The 20,436-nt window shown below is 56.2% G+C and overlaps 1 protein-coding gene across 1 annotated transcript; it reads left to right on the plus strand.

Moving 5' to 3' along the window:
• The first annotated feature begins 14,706 nt into the window (after positions 1–14,706).
• LOC106897364 (nucleolin-like) lies at positions 14,707–20,002 on the plus strand. The gene is made up of 7 exons (XM_014957954.1): positions 14,707–14,824; positions 16,257–16,303; positions 17,253–17,415; positions 17,897–18,049; positions 18,133–18,195; positions 18,339–18,481; positions 18,610–20,002. Exons 1-7 carry the CDS (start codon positions 14,707–14,709, stop codon positions 19,276–19,278), a joined length of 1,356 nt encoding a protein of 451 aa, XP_014813440.1. The 3' UTR covers positions 19,279–20,002.
• The last annotated feature ends 434 nt before the right edge of the window (positions 20,003–20,436 follow it).

Here is a 20,436-nt window from a genome sequence, read left to right on the forward strand (position 1 = left end):
GGGGTCTGGAGAATAAGTCTTATGAGGAGAGGCTGAGGGAGCTGGGGTTATTCAGCCTGGAGAAGAGGAGGCTGAGGGGAGACCTTATTGCTCTCTCCAACTCCCTGAAAGGAGGGTGTAGAGAGGTGGGGGTTGGGCTCTTTTCTCAAGTCACAGGCGACAGGATGAGAGGAAATGGCCTCAAGTTACGCCAGGGGAGGTTCAGGCTGGATATCAGGAAAAATTTTTTCACTGAAAGGGTTCTCAGCCATTGGAATGGGCTGCCCAGGGAGGGGGTTGAGGCCCCATCCCTGGAGGTGTTCAAAAGACGGGTTGATGTAGTGCTGGGAGGTCTGGTTTAGTGATGATGCTCCTTGTTTGTTGTGTGGGTGCCTATTTTTGTCAGTCAGGTTGACGGTTGGACAAGATGATCTTTAAGGTCCCTTCCAACCTAGAAGATTCTGTGATTCTGTGACCTGTTTCAGCTTTCTCTATCCTGCCCAGGCCTGGACAGGGCAGCAGGGAGCGATATTTAAAGTGACTGTGAAACTGCAGCTGAACCCTGGGTCGCTCTGCAGTGACCTCTCCCTTCTTGGTTTCAAATTCTTCACCTCCCTCTTCCCCACGTAAGCGGAGAGCGGCTCTATTTAGGGACCGGTGAACGCCCCGTCAGAGGCGTCTCCAGCCACAGGTTTCTGTGTCTCTTAGGGTCCCAGTTCTCTGGTTGTTGCTAAAAAGCCCCCGGGAGGCTGGTGTGGGGAGGCAGAGCTGGAGCCCAGCTCCTCTTAGGTGTGGCTCCCAAACCAGGCTCTTTGGCCAGCAGCCGCTCACTGCAGCCTCCCCGCTGCTTCCCCGCAAACCCGGCAGCCTCTCCCTTCTCACTACGGGGAATTATTTCACTCGGAGAAATCAAGAATCATCAAACTGAGGTCATGGGACCAGTTAGTTACATGAAGAGAAGCGATCCCACAGCATTTTTTCCATGTGAATAATCCTGAGAATCCCTTTTTGGGCACACGTTGCGTCGCCGCCGTGGGCACGGTTACACCGAGAGGCATTTCCAGGGCCCCGAGGAAACTGGAGAAATGCTCCCCAGCAGCGGGTGGAGGGCAGGGGGGGCTGGGACTGGTCCGGGTCCAACGTAACTCTATCGAGTTTGGCTGGAGTTAGACCAGAAGTTATGTCCATGTCACCGACACGGCAGCCCTGAGGGTTTGACATCGAGGGTTAGAAGCCTGAAGGACAACGTGTAATTTAAGCCAACGGGGAATTTGGTGGCCGTGTGAGATCGGTGACCTCAGTGCCAGGAGGCAGAAACCAGGGCAGCAGCAAAAAGAGCAGCTGGAGCAGAGCACAGGTTAGATCCTCCCGTCCTGCGCTGCCCAGGACTTTATTCACTGCTCTCTTGCAACGCCTCCGCCTTCCTCTCATTGAGTTTGTAAATCAGCCTCCCTTTGCGCAGCCGTTGTATCCCAAATTGGCAAAAGTTACACGACTTTACTGCTTATGCCATTTTCTGGCCTGTTTATGTCCCGTAAATTAAGTCAATGATGAGCTTGGCATGGGATCTGGAAGTTTTTCGCAGCAGGATCAGTTTCACCCCTTTTAATTAAACATTGCAGGTTCCTCATGAATCATACTCCATCCTGTTAAACTTTTATGAAAAGCCTTAACGTAGTAATTTATGGGAAATCTGTTTTGATGTGCAGCTCTGGGCCAGGCTTCTCTCCTTGGACACAATCGCAAAGCTCCTGTAAATCATCTGACTGTGCTGGATTTGTGTCTGCGGCTGAGCCGGCGCAGCCAGGCTGAGCAGGGCAGCAGCGGCCACCCCGGCTCCCTGAACCTGGGCTCGCAAGTCTAAACTCGAGCTCTCGGGTCCAAAAGTGTGGACCCCTCCACTGGGCAGGTTTTTAAACCTTTTCCAAAGTGTGTCCTCCCTTGGCTCCTACCACATCCCCTGGCGATGAGACCCGCCATCCCTGGGGTGTCTCTGCAGGAGACCTGTGCTGGTTTTCAACCTGTCACTTGCTAATCACATCCGGGACCCCAGTTTTTGTGCTTTGTGAATTGGAGACTACCTGCTCCCTCTCTGGAGCTCTCTCGAGGTTTTTTTTTTTTCTCTTCCAAGCTGACATTTTCCTCTCTTTAGTCTTTCCTCGTGTGGAAGCTCAGCCGTAGGCACCATCTGCTCCCACACCCAGCCCATTTTCTCACTCGCTGTGTCTTTTCGGAGGTGACGGCGCCGCTGGCAGCCGTCGAGAAGTGGGGGCACGGGGGATTTCTGCAGGATGGGCTTTTCTAGCAGCATCTTTGCCACTCGGGCACTGAGGGCAGTTCCCTCAGATGGCTTTTGACTGCCGTAAGCCCCGAGCTGACATTTGCACAGTTACATCCACAGTGACTGGAAGACCTCTGAGCAGCCTTAGCTCATTTACAGCCTCTTCTTGCTGATGGGTTATTGCTTTTTAAAGAACCAAAGTGTACGTGATCGTGCTCTCTGGCACCTCACCTCTCTTTCTGGTAACTCTAGAAGTCACCGACCAGCAACGGGTCAAGTGGAAGGAGGGATAAATGTCCCCAGGATGGATGATTTTTCCTGTTTGAGTGAAGGAGAGAGATGTGGGTCCACACTCCTCCGAGCAGCACCCATGGGGGCAGCAGGTCTGTCCCTGCCCACCCTGCCTGCACCCCAGCCTGGGCTTGTCCCCACCAAGGGACGTGAGGGGCGGTGGGGATCAGCACAATGCTCTGGTCCGGGGACAAGTCAAGACATAGTGCTGGAGCAGGATGGTTTCAGACTGCTCACCACTCTCATCAGGTACGAGGTGCAAGGGGACGTGCTCTCAGAGGGGTGTCTAAAAGTTGTTTTTAAAAAAAACCCCAAACTCTTTTCAGTGTTACCATATGGAAAACATCTGCTTGGCAGAGACGGCCCAATGTCCAGTCTCAACGTGGGTGTCAGATCATTTCCACCCCTTTTCCACATGGAGTTTTTTTGCCCGTTATTCCCACTGCTCTGCCTACTTAGGCCTATTTATAGAGCGCTTTTCATTGGAGTCTCTAAGCTTTTAACCTTTATTCTTGGAAAATTATTCACTTCTTGGACCTGCCGAGGAGCAATTACTCACAAACACTCCTCCCCAGCCTGACTTTAAAAGAAATTCCCACGAGGCAGCCCAGAGCTTGGAAGCTCCCTGCGGCCAAAGCCCGGCTTTGCCTTGTGCCGTGACCTGTCCCAGCTTGTCCCGGGGTTCTCAGCCTGGCTCCCTCCTTCATTCACCTGCAGAAATGGTTTGCTGCCTTTGATGCTTCTCCCATGAGATCATTCACCTCTGAGTACAGGAGCAAAACACTCCAAACGGGATTCTGGCGCTGGCCAATTGGTTTCTCCAAGCTTCTTCCTCATTCTCTTGCTCCTCACCTGTTGGGCCACCACAAGTTCTGGTCACTGTAGGACAGAGGAGCCCGGTGGTGACCATGACCATGACAATTTGGGGGTGGTTGGTGCCCCAGCTGGGGATAGCTTCTGTGGGCACGAAAGGGAAGAGTTGCCCGTTCCCCCCTTACATTTCTATAGCACCCTCCTTGCGTTATGTAGGGCTGGAAATAATCAGTGTTAATTAGCTGTCAGAGGTGTGTGTCACCTTAGGGGCTTTCAGGTGGTGTGTGGGATGCACCCAACGCTGCACGTGGCTGATGGGGATGGCGGGGGCTCTTCCACCCCCCATCTCAGAGGTGGTTGAAGGGGAGAGGTGTCTTGTGCTCTTCTTGCTTTTGGGGTTAGAAGCCCCAGATGTCTAGAAGGTAACATCAGCTGCAGAGACCTGACCTGCTCTGCTCTGCTGGTGGGACCTGGCTCCTTCCCGAGGCGCTGGGGCCTGAGCCTGGCCAACGCGGTGTTTGGAGACTGGGGGCTGCTGGTGCCTGAGACTGCCGCAGCATTTCCTATGGAAAGAAAACCCTCGTGGTTTTGAATGGCTAATTTGGGGCCTAACTTGGGGCTCGAGGAGGAAATTCTTTCAGGCTGTTGTTTGCATTTCACTGGAACAAAAAAAAAAAACAGCAAAAGGACTCAGCTGGCTTTGCTTTCATACCTCCCAGCATGAAGCAGGCTGGGCACATGTGGGACGAGGAGGAGGGAGGGGAACGGAGGAAACTATGGGTATTAGTGTTTAAACATTTGTCTTGGAGCTGTGTTGTGAGGGTGCATCCCTTTCATGGGCTTCACTCTCGCCCCTGAGACACCGCTCGAGGGCAGCCGTGCTTCAAAGTCAAATGCCTGCCCCAGAGCTGGGAAGGGACAATGCAAGTCCTGCCCAGTGCACTGCCAAAACCCTCCTTCCAGCTGCTGGCCCTGGGTTTGCTCCCTAGGATGGAGCCTCCACCTGGATCCGGGTCCCTGGTCCCTTCCTTGGGATGTACGGCCAGAGTGACAAAATCTTCAGTGGTCACTCGAGGGTGAGGAGGGGACAGAGCCTGGCTGGCAGGGATGCTGAGCACCTTGCTGCTGGGAGCAGGCTGTGGAGCAGCTCATCTCCTGCTCTTCTGCCCACTCATGCACCCGTGTTGCCATTTTTTAATAATTCCATCATCACTTTAAATAGCTGTTACTACCAGAGCCTGCAGGCTCCTGCCTCAAGTCCTCACTGGCTGCGCACGTAAGCAAACACCGGCACGCTGCCATCTCCCGTGCGTGTCTCTGCATCTACCTGCCCCATCCCGGGGCACATTTCATTACTTTGTGCCTTTTTTTGCCAAGAAATACCAGACTGGTGTCGTAGACGATGATGGGAACTCATTCCGTCTGTGCCGAACTCCGCTGTTGTGATCCAAGGCGTGTTCATGGAGGGCTAACGTCCTGCCCCGAAACGCTCAGGCTGCTGAAACCAGAGTGAGAAGGAAGTGGTTTGGTTTCTTCAGAAGGGAAAAACAGAAGGGTCAGTTGTCAGAGCAAGCCTCGGGACTCACATCGCCGTGTGGTATTGGTGAGAAAACAGCATAAAAACCAGGGCAGTGCTCCAGACTGAGCCATTGCTTGACTCAGAGCCACCTGGGTGGAGGTGCTTGTCCAGGTCCCTTTCAAGACCTTCCCTGAGCCAGGTGGGGGGGAGCCCACTTTCATCCAAGGAACCCATTTTCATTCCAGGATCCCACTTTCATCCAAGGTTCATTCTTGAATTCTTCTGCTCTGTCATTCATAAAAAAATTCTGCCTAAGCCTGTACTAACCACGGCACCTCGGTGATCGCAGCCTGGCTTTTCCAGGACATTCACTTGTAGCGTATGAAAAAGGCACGGACCCCGGTTGGTGATGCAACCAGAATTGTTTATTATAACCAACAGGCAGCTTATATAGTACCAGTGGATCTTCTTTCCCAACTGACACACCCCTGCAACCCCCAACTGCCAGGTGGGCAGAATTCCCTTCCATCAGTCAGGGTCGCCAGGCATTGTTTACAGGTCTGGAGATGCTCATGGGCCATCTTCTGCCATTGTCCCTGCTTCTTCTTCTGGTCTCTGCTTCTTCCACAATCCTGTTAACCCCTTGTTCTCCCACATTCACTCTATTCCGGTGACAGCAGGGAGCTGTGAACAAGCACCAGTCCCAAAGATGGGCCTTCTTGATGCCAAAGAGCCACAGCTCCATAATTTCCTCCTACATCTTAGCGTAACCCCGTGGATTCAGAAGAGCTGCCTGGGATTCACACCTCCTTCGCTCCTCCATGTCTCGAGCTAGGCGTTGGCAATTCAGCAAAGCCCTGCCAGGCTGTGGGTATTAGCGGTGACCTCCTGAGCAGCAGCCTGATACCCACAGCGGCATCTCCCCTCTTAGTGCCGCACAGATGGGCCCTGCACAAGCTCCCGGCTGCGGGTGCCGACAGCGGAGCGATGCTCCTGAAAGGCTTTTGTGTTTGTGCTCCGGGGCAGAGAGGAAATTTAATTGCTTGGCTGCTGACCGTCCGCTCCAGCCAAAATCAGGCCGGCTCTGGCACGGCAGAGCAGGGGGCTGCCTCCACGGCTCTGGGTTTTTGGTGGCATGGGGTCAGCAAAAGCTGGGTTTATGGCAAGGGGGGATGCTCTGTTCTCTGTCCATCTCTCCATCTGCCCCTCCTTCGCCACAGCCATGGGCTTCTGGTAGTTTGGTCACGGCTGTGGGGAGTCTCAAGCCTTATTTTAAATACAAATCCTGTCGCGTGCTGTTGGAACAGGACATAGTTTACGAACAAATGACCAGCAGGAACATTTTGGGAAAGGACTAGGAAACATTAAAGATCAGGGGCTTTGATACTTTCTAATTTAGCTCAGGAGAATGAGATCTGAGAGCTCGACAGTTCCTACAGCCTTTCAAGCAGGTCAGATGCAAAAAATTATTTATTTGCCTGGTTGGAGTGGAATTGCCTGCACTGGCCCAAGCCTTCTCTGCAGGATGACGCTAAGGATGGTGGGTGAAAAGGAGAGAAAACTGAATAATTAAGAATGTGGCTTTGGGAAAGGGAGTTTGCTGCTATTTTAAGGCCCAAATTGCTTGTTTCTTGCTCGTTACCATTACATAATGTATTTCATTTGGCATCACTTTATGCAAGTAGGGAGGGGGAAAGCTGGAGCAGAAGGGGGCTTTGCTCAAAAACCTTGTCCCCAGGTCCCAGCCTTTTCTGTGCTGCTTATAATTCACAGAATACTTTGGAGACCAGCCAAAATGTTGGAGAAGGAAAGTCATCATCGAAGTTTCCAGACCTCAGAGAGGAGACAAATCACATCCCTGAGGACCCCAGCAAGTACCTTACAGGGACAGGCAGCACCCAGGTGGAAAATTCTGGCCTTGTCAAGGGGGGTGATTTTATTAAGAAAGAGGAACCCAAACCTCTCCAGCCTTCCTTTATTGTCAAAAAGAAACCGAGAAATATGTGGTGTGAGGCAGGGAGGAGGGAAGAGACAGAATCCAGAATAACATGGTGTTGGAAGGGACCTCTGGAGATCATCTCCTCCAACCCCCTGCCAGAGCAGGGTCACCCAGAGCAGGTCCCACAGGAACGTGTCCAGGTGGGTTTGAATGTCTCCAGAGAAGGAGACTCCACCACCTCTCTGGGCAGCCTCTGCCAGGGCCCTGCCACCCTCACAGGAAAGAAGTTCCTCCTCATGTTTAGATGGAACTTCCCATGTTCCAGTTTGTGCCCATTTCCTCTTGTCCTGTCCCTGGGCACCCCTGAAAAAAGACCAGCCCCATCCTCCTGACACCCACCCTTGAAGTATTTATAGGCATTGATCAGATCCCCCCTTAGTCTTCTCCAGACCAGAAAGACCCAAGTCCCTCAGCCTTTCCTCCTGAGAGAGATGCTCCAGGCCCCTCATCATCTTTGTAGCCCCCTGCTGTACCAGCAGTTGCCTGACCTTCTTGAACTGGGGAGCCCAGAACTGGACACAATACTCCAGATGAGATCTGGTGGGGATTAGGAAACTCCTGCTCTTTTTGCTGTACTTTCTGCTGTACTTTGTGGGGGACTTTGTACTTTTCCAACCCTCCTAATCCCAAAGACCTGCAGCCAGCCTGCCCAGGCCATCTCCTCCTCCTGCTGGTACCAGGGTGCTGGTGCTGAGGCTGTGGGGGGCTGCGAGCATCCCCCTGCGATGGCAGAGGGACAAAAAGGAGTTTCTCCAGACATGAACCGATGGCTTTTGTAATGGTTGCTCAGTCCCACTGGGGCTTCACAGTGTTATTAATGGTGTCAGGCCAACCTGGAGCCCTGGGAAAGGTGCTAAAAGTGGGAGGAATCACAGAATCTTCTAGGTTGGAAGGGACCTTAAAGATCATCTTGTCCAACCGTCAACCCAACTGACAAAAATAGACACCCACACAACAAACAAGGAGCATCATCACTAAACCAGACCTCCCAGCACTACATCAACCCGTCTTTTGAACACCTCCAGGGATGGGGCCTCAACCCCCTCCCTGGGCAGCCCATTCCAAGGGCTGAGAACCCTTTCAGTGACAAAATTTTTCCTAATATCCAGCCTGAACCTCCCCTGGCGCAACTTGAGGCCATTTCCTCTTGAAAGGACTTGCTCTCCAGTGGGATGCCATCGTCCCAAGGAGGCCAGTCACTGTGAGGCAGGGGGGAACAGCCCTGAGCCCCTCGCACGGGGCAGCTCCCATAGCAGAGCCCTCTCGCTCCCAGTGCCCTGTGTTGTTTGGAGCAGAGGGAAGTGGCTCCTTGTTTGGATGGGATTTGGTTGGGAATGGGTTGGCATCTGCAGCCCCCTTGGTGCCGGCACGGGGGGACCAAGCCTCGCTGGATAAAGGCACTAAGGAACCAGTTGCTGCCTTCCTGCAGGGAGGTCAAAATCGGGAAGATTTGTGATCGTTGGGGTATTCCCAGGCTGTTCCAGCGCTCCTTACCCAAAGCTTGGCTTTCCCCTTAATCTCCTCTTGCCTCAGTTTCCCCTGACACAGCTGTTTCAGACTGACAGAGCAGCAGCCCCCAGCAGTGGCCCTTCAAGGGACAACCATCGCGGCCACTTTCCAAGGGTCCCAAATGGCACTTCCAAGGACAGTGCGTTTGATTTCAGACTGACAGAGCAGCAGCAGTGGCCCTTCAAGGGACAACCATGGTGGCCGCTTTCCAAATGGCACTTCCAAGGACAGTGCGTTTGAAATGTCATGTTCCAACAGTGGCGTGCCTGTATTCTCCTCGGAGGTACCAACAGCTGTAAATCTTCAAAGAGAATAATGATTAGCCCTAAGCAGCGCTGGGCTGTGAGAAAAGGGATCATGGAACAATTACTGAAAGCAGCCGAGACTAAAAGTAGCATTTAATGGGATCCAGCATCTTCTGTTCCCGCTGACCTGAATGCTGCTCCTTCTGCCAGGCAAAGGGAGCGAAAACCTCTGAGATTTGTAAGTCAGAGTATTTGGGTCACACGTGGATTAGAGTGTGATCAGGTTGGCTTTAATGTGGAGCTACTCTGAATACCTATAGATCACAGGGAGCTGGGGGATCAGTGCTTCCGACGGCTGTTAGCGAGGTGACGGGGTGAGCGTGTGTGGGTGTTACCAGCCCTGTGTGATCCCAGCTGCATCCCTGTGCCACACTTGTCCCAGCCCAGATACAGATGTCACAGCGTGAGGGGAGGTGTGGGACAGAAGGGGCTTCCCACACCCTCTTTTATTCCCTCTCCTGCTCTTTGCAGAGACCTAACAAGCTCGTTTCACTTAAGAGCACATCTGCACAGCTCTTGACTGGTTATAGCTGTGTTCAATGTGGTGTTTTCTGCCCCTGCCAGCCTGATCTCTTGTCACGGTGCTGAGTGGCACCAGCCAGTCCTGCAGGGACCAGGGCCTGAGGTAGGACCACGGCTGCTCCTTGTCCTGCTCGGCTCTGCCAAGCTGGGGCCTGTCCCCAGCACGATTCTTCCATCACCACTGGGAAAGGTGATGAGAAAACCCAGACCCTGAACACAATCAGGTCTATGTGTTCAGCATGGCCACTGCTCTGTCCCTTGATGGCCAGGTGGCCGGCTTTAGCTCAGGGCTGGAAAGCCAGAGGTGACATGGACAGTCTCTGATGACTGTGGTCACCTTTTCTGTCCTTGGCTGAACAAATGTAACCTACAAGTGATGAACCTGATGCTTGGTCTGCAACATCATGCTCCTGAAGACCCTGTGGTGGTGTGTCCTCCCAGCCTGGGCCATAGGCAGGATGTCCCCTTGCCGTTAAACAAAGATCTGTGGTGTTTCTGGCTTGCCATCCCACCAGGCTCACCCATGGCTAAAAGCTCAGGGTAAGAGGAAGAAGGTCCTCAAAGATGCTACGAGCTGTGATTCCTTAAACCAGGGGCTGACCTGAGATGACACCTGTCCCACAGAGCTCTTCTTCCTCTCCAGTTCCACACCATGTCAAACCCATGCCGCAGGAGAGGAGGAGAAGATAACCTCAGGTGTGTTTTCCTGGGTAACCAAATCACTGAAGCCATGGGGAAGGGCCCAGGTCTGAGTTCTTGCAGTGGTTCTCCACTGTCAGGTGCTTTCCCTGAGCTGAACAGAGCAGGGCTGTGACCTGCAAGCATCCAGCCAGGGCATTGCACCGGGCAGCAGAGCCCAGCCAGATACCAGCTGTGGGCACCAGCTTGGGCAGAAGATGCTCCATCTCTTGCTGCCTCCCTCCAGCGTGGGCAGCGCTACCCACCGCCATGCCTGGTGGCCTGAAGCCACAGGAACATCCAGCTTCCAAAATGCTCCAGGCTTTCAATTAGCTGCACCTCCGCAAGGATATTGCTCAGCTCGACGTATCTCCAATCTCCCGTGATGATGGATCGGGGTTTGACAGGAGAAGCACAGCTGGCAGAGAGAGGAGGTCTCTTCATTTCCTGTAACTTCCCAAGCGCTTCTTAATAACGCCCGTGCTCGTAAAGGTCTGTGGTTCTTGCAATCACGCGGAGAAATAATCTCCCCGGCTGACGCTGATGTGTTGCTACCTCGGGGTGAGGAGGCAGCAGCTGTGTTTCAGCACATTGCACAACCGCCGAGGGTGGGAAGAGCTGATGTATGCTGGATCCCACTGAAAGAGGAATTTTGGGTCAGCAGAATATTGTTGCCGGCGCGGGGACGTGGCCAGGTTGCTATGGGGACACCTGTGCCTTTCGGTTTGCAATCGTGCAAGGAATGGGGATGCTCTTTCACCTGATTTCCCTCAGAAATCATGTTCCTGGGATCCTCGCTTCCAGCCACCAGCCCGGCTCCCCCTCTCCGATGGTGTCTCAGCCCGGTGGCAACCTCCAGCCACATCTAAGAGAAGGGTGGAGGGTTCTGAGACACAAAGCACCCACAACAAGCCCGTGCAACTCCTGGCCTGGGCACCACGTGCATCTTTGGCAGGTATTTGGTGCTGGTTGGAGCTCAGCCATCAGCCAGGGGGACATTCACCTGCCCCCAGTCAGCCAGCACCCACAGTGGCACAGAGGGACGATGCTGGCGTGGAGGTCACGGGGTTCTTGGTGGAGCAGGGACTGACCTACAGAGCTGTGCTTTGCCCAGGGGACCTGGGCTTTGCAGGCAACCACCAAATTCCCGTCTTTAAAACGAGGTCAAGACCCAACCCTGCCTGTGTGAGGGGCTGGAGGATGAATACTTCAGCGGCTGGAAGGGTGTTTTTCATTCCCAGTCGGGTGGGTTTGGTGGAGCCAGGGATGAAATCCAGGGGAAAATCCAGCAGCCAGCCCCGTGAGCCAGCAGGTTGGGGCTGAGAGCCAGGACAGCAGGAAACCCACCTGCAGAACCAGCTGGAGCATCTGCCTCCCCTTGTACCCGTGGCAGAAGGAGATGGAGTCGGGCTGGGGCTGCCGTAGCTCTGGGGAGAGGGGGAATTGCAAAGAGAAAAGGAAAATTCATCCCCAGAACTAACCTGTGCTGAAAATAATCAGTGACTAATTTTGTATCTTTATGATTGCCTCTTAACTGCAAGTTATTAAAGACAGGGAGGAAGGAGATGATGTCCTGGTGGGAGGATAAACGAGCGTTGCCATAGAAGTGAGGGGATGCTGCAGCAACAGCTCCGTCCGTCTGGACCACGAACCGCGAAGCCGCAGCAAAGCTCTGCGGCCGGGGACGCACCCCTGTGAACCCGAGGCAAGCTGACAGCCTGGGAAGCCAGGGAAGACAGATTTGTGTTATCAAGCCAAAGCCAGAGAGTCAATATTTAGCCTGGACGTGGAGCGCAGCCTGTGTGCAGCCAGGCCCCCGTCCATCACACTGCTTCATTGCCCTCCCCAGCTTTTCCACCAGCAGCTTTCTCTCCGCCCCGGATTGTGTTTCCCCCTCCCTGAGCTTACCCCGTCCCAGAGACACCTTTTATCAGTCTCAGGGCAAGGGAGAAGCCGAGATTTGGGGGGGGTTCAAGGGATTAAGAAGGAATTTGCCTCTGGGAATCTCTTTCCTCCACCTGCCTGGGATAAATTGTCCGATGGAGGCTTTGCAGCTCAGCGGGAAACTGCTCAGAGCGAAACATGTGGAGGCAAAAAACACTCCCGATCCCTCCCCGCTGCAGGAACTGGGTGTTGAAAGATCCTGGAAAGGGTGAGAAGAGCTCTCTGTCCTGTGGCCCCACGTAGGGACGGAGGGGGAAGATGTTTTGCCCGAGCTCTGTGCGTGCAGACCTTGCCTGTTCAACCCCTGGGCTCTTTCCTGGGAGGCCCAGCTCTCCCCTGGGAGGCAGGAGCAAGCTCAGGAACCTGCAAACACCACGGGAAACATGATTAACTGGGAGAAGGGATTTTCTTTTGGCCTGTTTATAATTTTCTGCTTTCGTTATGTCCCTATAAAGCAAACACAGCTTGCCGGTTAACAGCCCTGACCTTACTGGAGCAGGAATAAAACTGAGTAAAATACCCTTGGTGTGGGCACCCGCAGCCCTGGCACACCCTGTGTGTGTGTGTGTGTGTGTGTCTCTACAGCTCCATCCCTTCCTCCATCTGCATTCAGCTTCTGTGGCGCGTTCTTTGTACCACGGCAGGGTTCATGGCGTGTCTCTGCCAAAGAGGGAAAATCCCTGCCCTGGAAAGCAGAGGACTGTTCCCGAGTTCCTTTGCTGCCTGCTCCCAAAGCAGGACCGTGACCCAGTCTCTGCGGGTGTCCAGAGCCTGGGAAAAACACTACGTGCCCTCCGGGGTGCCAGTGCCCGGTTTATTCCTCCTTTACATCTTTCAACCAAAGCCCTTTCACGCCTCTGCTGAATAAAAATGTCAATACTGCAGATGTGAAACCTCAACAGTTTTGGGGTTGTTTTTTTTTCAAACCTGAAGCCACCTGAAGTGGCTCTCCGTAAAAGAGATGTCCACAAAGCAGGATGCCTCCAAGATATGCCGGGCTGGTACCAGCCCTGGCTGCACCACATCTTTCAGCAGGGGAGTTGGACTAGATGATCTCTATGGTCCCTTCCAACTCTAAAAATTCAGTGAAATTCAGTGAAATCCCCTGGGACAGGTGCTTTTGCCCGAGGCTGTACCTGCCTGTGCTGAGCTGGGGGCCCTGGGCAACCTTCACAGGCAGGGCCAGAGCCCCGTGGTCCTTCTTGGCTCCCCACACAAGAGATGCTTCATCTCCTCACTACCTCCTGTGAGTGAGAAGCTGTGGTGAGGACCACATCCCTCCCCAAGAGGTGCCAGGGGCTACGTCAGGTCCCCTGGGGACGTGGTTGCAGGAGCAGAGGGGTCGGAGAGCAAAGGACCTGCTCTAAATACTGGCAAAAAGTGGTTTTCACTGGGGTTGTCTAAGCTCTGCTGGTCCCAGGGGGGTTGCTCCTCCTGTTTCTTCCACCACCTTCTTAACCATGCCTGGCAGGCTTCTGATCTGTCTCTCTGCATCCCTGGCACCCGTGTCCATCCCACAGCTGGCCCAGACACCCTGCGATGGGGAGCAAACGGCCCCTTCTCCCCTCTCCCTGCTCCCCAGGGTGGGCTCACAGAGGGACGAGCCATGTCCCAGGTGCATCATCCCCTTGAGAGCTGCGTCCCCCCTGCAATGGGGCAGCCCCTACTTTTGGAGCCTGGGGTAAACTGCCTTTTGTGGGGCTGAAGCGCGGGTGCTGTGGCTACCGGTGATTGGGTGCTATTTTGCTCCTGCACCGTTCGGCAGCTGTTGCTGTTTATTACCCCGGAGAGCCCGAGCCGGCCGGGGGGGCTGGAGGCAAGGCAGCAGCGGTGGTCGAGCCCCAGGTAGGGCTTTTTATGGCTTTTAACCCTTGCAGGTGGATGTGGGGCAGCCCATGGGCACAGCCCGGGGGGCAGCCCCCCTCGCCCCACTGCCGGCCGGCAGAGGATGGGGGGCCGGGGGCCCTGTCCTGGCACTGCCCTGCCAGCGTGCACAGGGAGAGCGGGGCGGGCGAGGGGGCTATTTTTGGAAGTTTCTTTGATGTGAGTCAGCGGTAGAGGCAACCTCAGGAGCTTGTGGAGGAAAAGTCCCAGCGACAGCAGAGCGGAGCCGATTAATTCGTTGAATGTCTGCTGGTTTTTTTGTAATTTTTTGTGCATTTTGTGCATTTGTGCATGTGCATTGTGTGTCTGAGGGAGCGGGAGCATCAGGGAGGGGATGGAGATGTCGAGCGGTCACACGGGAGGGCTCCTGAGCAGGAGGGCTGGAGCTGGGCTTTGGGGCTGTGGGTGACCAACCCTGCCATGGGCAAGCTGTCTCTGGCATTGGTGGCCATCCCTGCCCTGCATGGCCTGGGCAGTGGCCGTTTGCTTCGTACATCGGTGCTGGAGCTGCTCCGGTAGGAACCAGCCCCAGGAAACCTGGTCCTATGGGTGACACGACCCATCCCGATTGGGGATGAGGATCCCGTGGGGGCTGTGGAGCCCTGAAATGCATCCACCTCCCCCCGGGGCACAGACCCCATCTCCCATCCAGGGGGGAACAGACCCGGGCATGGATGTGGTCTGCTCTGGGAGTGAGTTAGTGCCCACGGGGTGCTCGGAGCAGGAGGAGGATGGCTGCAGTGTGGCTGTCATGGAGCCCTGCAGCCGTTGCAGCCAAACCCGGGGGCTGGAAGTGATTTGGGCTCCTCCGTCTGGGTGAAGCCAAAGGGATGGAGGTGTGGGAACAGCCCAGCACCCCACAGCTCGGCCCAACAGGGATCTGGGACCGCAGCGAGGATGTGGCAGGGCAGCCACGGGGCACTGCTGACCCCCCGGCGTTTGTTTTATCCCTCTCGGTTTAGTGAGAGTCCCTCCAAGTGACATGGCAGCAGGTCCCAGTGAGGTGTTGGAGAAAGACTTGGGATGCCCCGAGGCCACCGAGGAGCTGCCCGGGCAGGCAGGGAGCGCTCAGAGGCGGCCGAGGAAGGACGGGAGAAAAGGTACCTTGTCCTCACCGTGAGCCGGTGGCCGGGAGGTGCCGGCCGTGGCTGTGGCCGTGCCAGCGCCGCTGCCCTTGTGTTTGAAGCCCCACAGGAGAGGGCTCAGCCCGGCAGAGGTGGCTCTTTGTGGTGCAGTGAAATCACAGGGCAACCTTGGACATCGAGGGGTCCCCACACGGTGCCGACCCCAGGTGGATGTCGGCCATGGCCAGTGCAAAGAGGAATAGAAGCTCGTGCCCTCCTCCATCTTCCTCGGGCTCATCTTTGCTCAAAAAAAGCCACAAACCTGTGAATAGCTGCGTAGCTCAAAATCACAACAAGCACTTGGGGGAAAAACTCTTTAAAGAATTTTCCATCTTCATGGTTTCTTTGGGGCTGGGAACCCCCTGAGGCAACGAGAGAGTCTTGGGGCAGCTCCTTCGCCTCCCAGCAGAGAAAGGACCAGACTCACCATCGCCAAAACAAAAGCGAAGACTTTTTTCTTATTTCCTCTTGAAAGCAAAGACCTTTCAGGCCGCAGTTCCCCAGCCAACAGGCTTCCTCTTATTTATTTGTTTGGCTTCCAATATCGTGTCTTAGATTTCATCCTGGGAATTGGCATTTTTTCTCAGCATTCGTTCTTCCACTGGGGAAAAATAAACTAAATCCAGCTCAAAGGGGGGCAAAAACTCTGGCGAGGGTTTGCAGGGATGTGGCATCCGGATCCCAGCCTGGGAGGTGCCGGGGGGGCTGGGGCTGCTTGGAATTGGGACATGTTAGTGTCTCCTCACCCCCAGAGCTCACCCCAGAGCCGGGGGGCAGGGAAACCCCCAAGGAGCCCGAGGAGCCCGGCACAATCCCCAGCCCTTGGTTGCGTCAAACCTCTGCAGAGCTCTTGGGACCCTCTGGTTTTCTCTCCCTCTTCACATCTGGGTGAAGCCCTGAGAGTCAACCATGAGCTTCACGGTCTTCTTGGGCACCTTGAGGTCTTCTTTGAGGTCTGCTTGCTCCATGGTACCTGGAGCTTGTCCTGCTGTCGAGGCTCCAGCCTTCCAGCCTCTAGCCATGTGTTTTCAGGGTGTGTTTGCACATCTTGGGCTGTTGGTCCCCCCTGGGCATCTTGGCAGGGAGGTCACCGTCCCCCTCGGCTGCAGCTCCCCGAGGACATCCAGGACAGTATGTTTTGGGCCGTACCTGCTGAGGCTGATGATGTTTTGGGGCTTAGAAGCCACAGACCTGTGTGGTCCTGCTCTTACACCCTGAACTTGCCACGATGGCCGGGGTGGGGGTGCTTTTTACCTGTCTGCTGATACCTCTCCAGGGGTGACCCGGCTGCACTAACAGGGGAAACGGGCCCACGATGTCCCCACTCTTTGGGCCACGTGCCCCCAGCCCCTGGCGATGCCCACCTAATTCACCACCTAATGAACTGCCCTGTGCTTGTCTTTCACAGATGCTGACACGCCGGTGAGCAGCGACGGGGAGAGCAGCAGAGCGCATGTAGGTGTGGAGCATCCCGGGGGGCTGAGGGGGGGCTGTCCTGCAGCCACATTCCCCCCCAGGAATAGGCTCTTGGGGGGGTGTTGCAGCGTGTCCCTCCCGGGGGAGCCGAAGGCCACGTCCCTCAGCTGTCGCTGTCACTGATCTGGGCCGTGCTCTCCCTCATGGCACCGATCCGGTGCCGCTGACACAAGCCAGCAACCAGCCCGGCCACCAAACCCCCCGCCAGCCCCGAGCCCAGACCCCAACACAGAATCACAGAATCTTCTAGGTTGGAAGGGACCTTAAAGATCATTTTGCCAACCGTCAACCTCACTGACAAAAATAGACACCCACACAACAAACAAGAAGCATCACCATCACTAAACCAGACCTCCCAGCACTACATCAACCCGTCTTTTGAACACCTCCAGGGATGGGGCCTCAACCACCTCCCTGGGCAGCCCATTCCAATGCCTGAGAACCCTTTCAGTGAAAAAATTTTTCCTAATATCCAGCCTCGTGGATATTTGGATATTTTCCTAATATCCAACACCTCGTGGGGTGGGCTTGCTCAAGGGCAGCCCGGGGAGGGGGGGGTCAGCAGCTGCACCTCGGCGCCTTGCTCTGCAGCACGGAGCCAGCTAGTGGCTAAATCCTTCTTAGCAGACCAAAAAACAAAACAAAAAAAACCACTCCAAAGTGTTTTTAAGGCTGTGGATGCAAAGACACGCACCGGGGTTAGGAGCTGGAGGAGCCCTGATGAGCCACGTTAGCACCGCTCGGGGATGGTGACAGCATCAGCTCAGCCCTGGGGGACCTGGGGACAGCGAGCACAGGCTGTGGATGGAGCACAGAGTCCCCAAGCACCCCTTGTTCTGGGAGGGGGGCACAGACCACGCTGTTTGCTTTCCCCACGGGGCCACGCGATGTTCTTACCCCCCGGCCACGCTCACCCCCTTCCCCACAGGGGCTAGAGGAGGCAAGGACCCGGTTTGGTGTCTCTGAGCAGGATCTGGAGGAGCCTGAGCTGAGCATGCCAGAGCCAGCGCCGCTCGGCGGGGACAAGAAGGTGGCGGAGAAGAAGCGGGTGGAGAAGGTGGGAGCCAAAGGCAGCGCTACATCACCTCCAGGTAGGCATGCAGGAAAGCCCTTCTCTGCCCCAAAATGGCCAAGCCTGGCCCCAGGTGACCACAGAGGCATAGATGCTGTCTTGTGTCCCCAGCCGTGGAGCGGTGATGGGATGAGCTCTGCTCTCCATAGTCCCCTGGGAGCTCGGTGGCACGGAGATGGGGCTTCCCATCCACCTGCCAAACCCTGCTCCTCCTCCTCTTCCTTCTCTCTGTCCTGCCTGGACCTGCTGGGCCGGGAGCAGCAGAGCCTGGAGCATGGGCAGAGTCGTTCCCCGCTTGACCCCCAGGATGCCATATCGCCATCGTGGCCCAAACACCTTGGTCTCAGCGCCCCCATCACACTCTTTTCCCCACCTCTCTGCTGGCAGGGGTTGGGCAGGCAGCTCCTGCCCCTGCCCTTCGCACCCACCCCAGCACGGGGAGCCCTTTGCTGCTCCCCAGCTTCCCCAGTAACGCTGTTTCCCTTTGGGGGGTTCCCCAGTCCCCAAGAGCCTCCCCGTGCAGAGGAAGGTGGAGCCCCCCAGCCTGGACCCCGCGGAGGAGCCGCTCCTCTGGGAAGGGCTCACCCTCAACAAATGCATCCTGGTGGCCTCCGTCGTCGCCCTGCTCAGCGTCACCTTCCAGGTGCTCCAAGGTGAGAGGGGAGCCGGGCAGAGAGGGACGGGGTGGCCAGGACCCCCCTGCCACCTCCTGCCTGCTCTCCCTCCTCTCTTCCAGCACCGTGCTCCAGGGAGGGAATCAGCCGTGGCAGGCAGGACCCTCCACCACCTCCCCTTCACGGTGGGTTCAGATGCTCCGGGCTGCCCCGATCCTCCAGATGGGGCCACGTCCCAGGGTGGAGTGGCCCTGGGGACGCCCACATCTGGGACATCACACCCAGCCTCATCCCCTGCTGATGGTGGCCTGTCCCTCTCCCCTCCCAGAGGTGGTCAGCCCCAAGGAGGAGGTCCAAGAAGTGGTGACTGCGCAGCCTCCCCAGCCAGAGAGCAGCATGGTCGAGGCCGGTGATGGTGACGATGACGGGGGCGATGATGATGAAGATGACGACGAGGCAGACAGCAACCTGGTATGGGTCCAGGGTGGGGGGAGAAGCAGCATCCTCATGGGGGGGAGCATCTCATCCACAGGGAGGGGGATGGAGGAGGGTCATGGTCCCTTGGGCTGCATCACCTGGTCCCTTCTGTCCCCTCCTAGGCAGAGCCCTGGATCTTCAAGAAGTGGTTTGGGCGCTCAACACCGAAGGATAAGGATGAGGATGAGCATGAGGATAAGGATGAGGATGAGGATGAGCATGAACATGAGGATGAGCATGTGGATGAGCATGAGGATCATGAGGATGAGCATGAGGATGAACATGAGGATGAGCATGTGGATGAGCATGAGGATGAGAATGAGGATGAGGATGATGATGAGGATAAAGAGCCTGTGGATGTCCCCGAGGTGCCGCCGGTTGTGATGGAGGTGAAGAAGAGCCGGGAGAAGAAGCTGGAGAAGAAGGAGAAGGTGGAGAAGGAGGAGAAAACCCGGGAGGGTCGTGCCACCCAGGCAGAGCGGAGCAGCCGGAGGGAAGCACGAGCCAGGGACAGGGCCCAGGGGGAGAAGCCCAGCAGAGCCCCCCGGGCCCCCCGGGAGCCGGAGCGGCAGCCCCAGAGGAAGCGGGGCCGGGAGGGGAAGGAGAGCCGGCGGGAGCGGGACGAGCCCAGGAAGGAGGGGTGGAAGGGCCGTCCCGGCAGGACCGACGGCGGCAGGGAGAGCCCGAAGCGGGACTGGCGGCAGCAGAAGGGCAAGAAGCCCTGGGAGGCGGTGGCCAGCCCCGGGAAGGACAACACCGCCAGGGCCAGGGAGGGCAAGAGGCGCAACTGAGGCTGGGGCAACCGAGGGGCCGGAGGATGCTGAATCCAGGGGGGGGTCCAACCCCACCACCACCCCCAGCAAGGGCACCCTCACACTCCCTGCCTGCTCTCCAGGGATGTCCCCAGGCTGGCAGCACAGGCAACGCTCCAGGATCTCCGAGCAGAGCAGCCCAGGAGCCTGGGATGAGCCTCCCCGGGGACTTTGGGCCCCCCTGGATTAGACGCACAAAGGCAACCTGAAGGGACTGGGGGAAGGAGCGTCTTCGTCTGGGCTTCACGCTATTTTTTTCCATCCCCACCCAAAGTCTTTCTTGCAGTTCATTTTCACTCCTGGTCCCCGAGGCATCGGGGCGGCGCAGTGGGCACAGGGATCCCAGTGAACAGAGTTTGTTTCCAGACTGTGTAGCTCTTCGATTCAGTTGATAGTTTTATTCAAAGCAAATCAAGAGAGAAGTGCATTTTGGGGTTAACGAAGCCGGGCTGCAGCCGTCCTGGGAAGGGATGGGAGGATTGACCACCCGGGACCCCGGTGCTGTTGCTGCAGGGTGATGTGAAGCTTGGTGGTGACACAGCAGGGCTGGAGAGCCCATCACCCGGGGGTGCCTTCGGGCTTTGCCTTCACAGAGTCGCTTTTTAGGAACGAAGCACAAGTGCGGTATCACGCAGCGCTGCAGCAGCTACAGGAGACGTTCACAGCCCCGACCCACGGCAGGTTTCAGTATTTGCTAAATCGATAGAGGTTAAAATAAACTATTTTCATTTTTAATAAGGTATTAAACTGAATGTTTTAAAGAAAAAAAACGAGAAAAGATCTTGTCCCTGGTTAGGTTTGTGTGTTTTCTGTGCCCCCCCCACCACCATCCCCAGCAGGCAGGGGCTGAGGGCTAGTGTGGGTGCCTGGGTGGGCTACTGGATGGGGCTGGGGTGTGCCAGCCTCCGGCTGTGCCCCTGCCAGCCCTGTGGGGACACTGGAAAGCCCAAGAGCTGCTCCCTGCAGCCGGGACGAGCCCTGGAGCTGCTTTCCAGGGAGTTGGACCCTGTGGCAGCCCCGGGGGTGTCTCGCTGAGGGCTGGGCTGAGCTGGGAAGATGATCCGGGGGCAGCCGGGCTCCGTGCCGACCCAGAGCAGGTGCTTTGGCAGCGTTTGCAGCCGCTCCTATTAATGGCGT

This window comes from Calidris pugnax, unplaced genomic scaffold (genome assembly GCF_001431845.1).
Source record: "Calidris pugnax isolate Ruff unplaced genomic scaffold, ASM143184v1 scaffold255, whole genome shotgun sequence".
Lineage (NCBI taxonomy): Eukaryota > Metazoa > Chordata > Aves > Charadriiformes > Scolopacidae > Calidris > Calidris pugnax.

Coding starts and splice junctions, on each gene's coding strand:
- LOC106897364 (XM_014957954.1), top strand. CDS start 14,707: ATGGCAGCAGGTCCCAGTGAGGTGTTGGAGAAAGACTTGGGATGCCCC. Junction 18,050..18,132: donor CACCTTCCAGGTGCTCCAAG/GTGAGAGGGGAG, acceptor CCTCTCTTCCAG/CACCGTGCTCCAGGGAGGGA. Junction 18,482..18,609: donor ACGAGGCAGACAGCAACCTG/GTATGGGTCCAG, acceptor GTCCCCTCCTAG/GCAGAGCCCTGGATCTTCAA.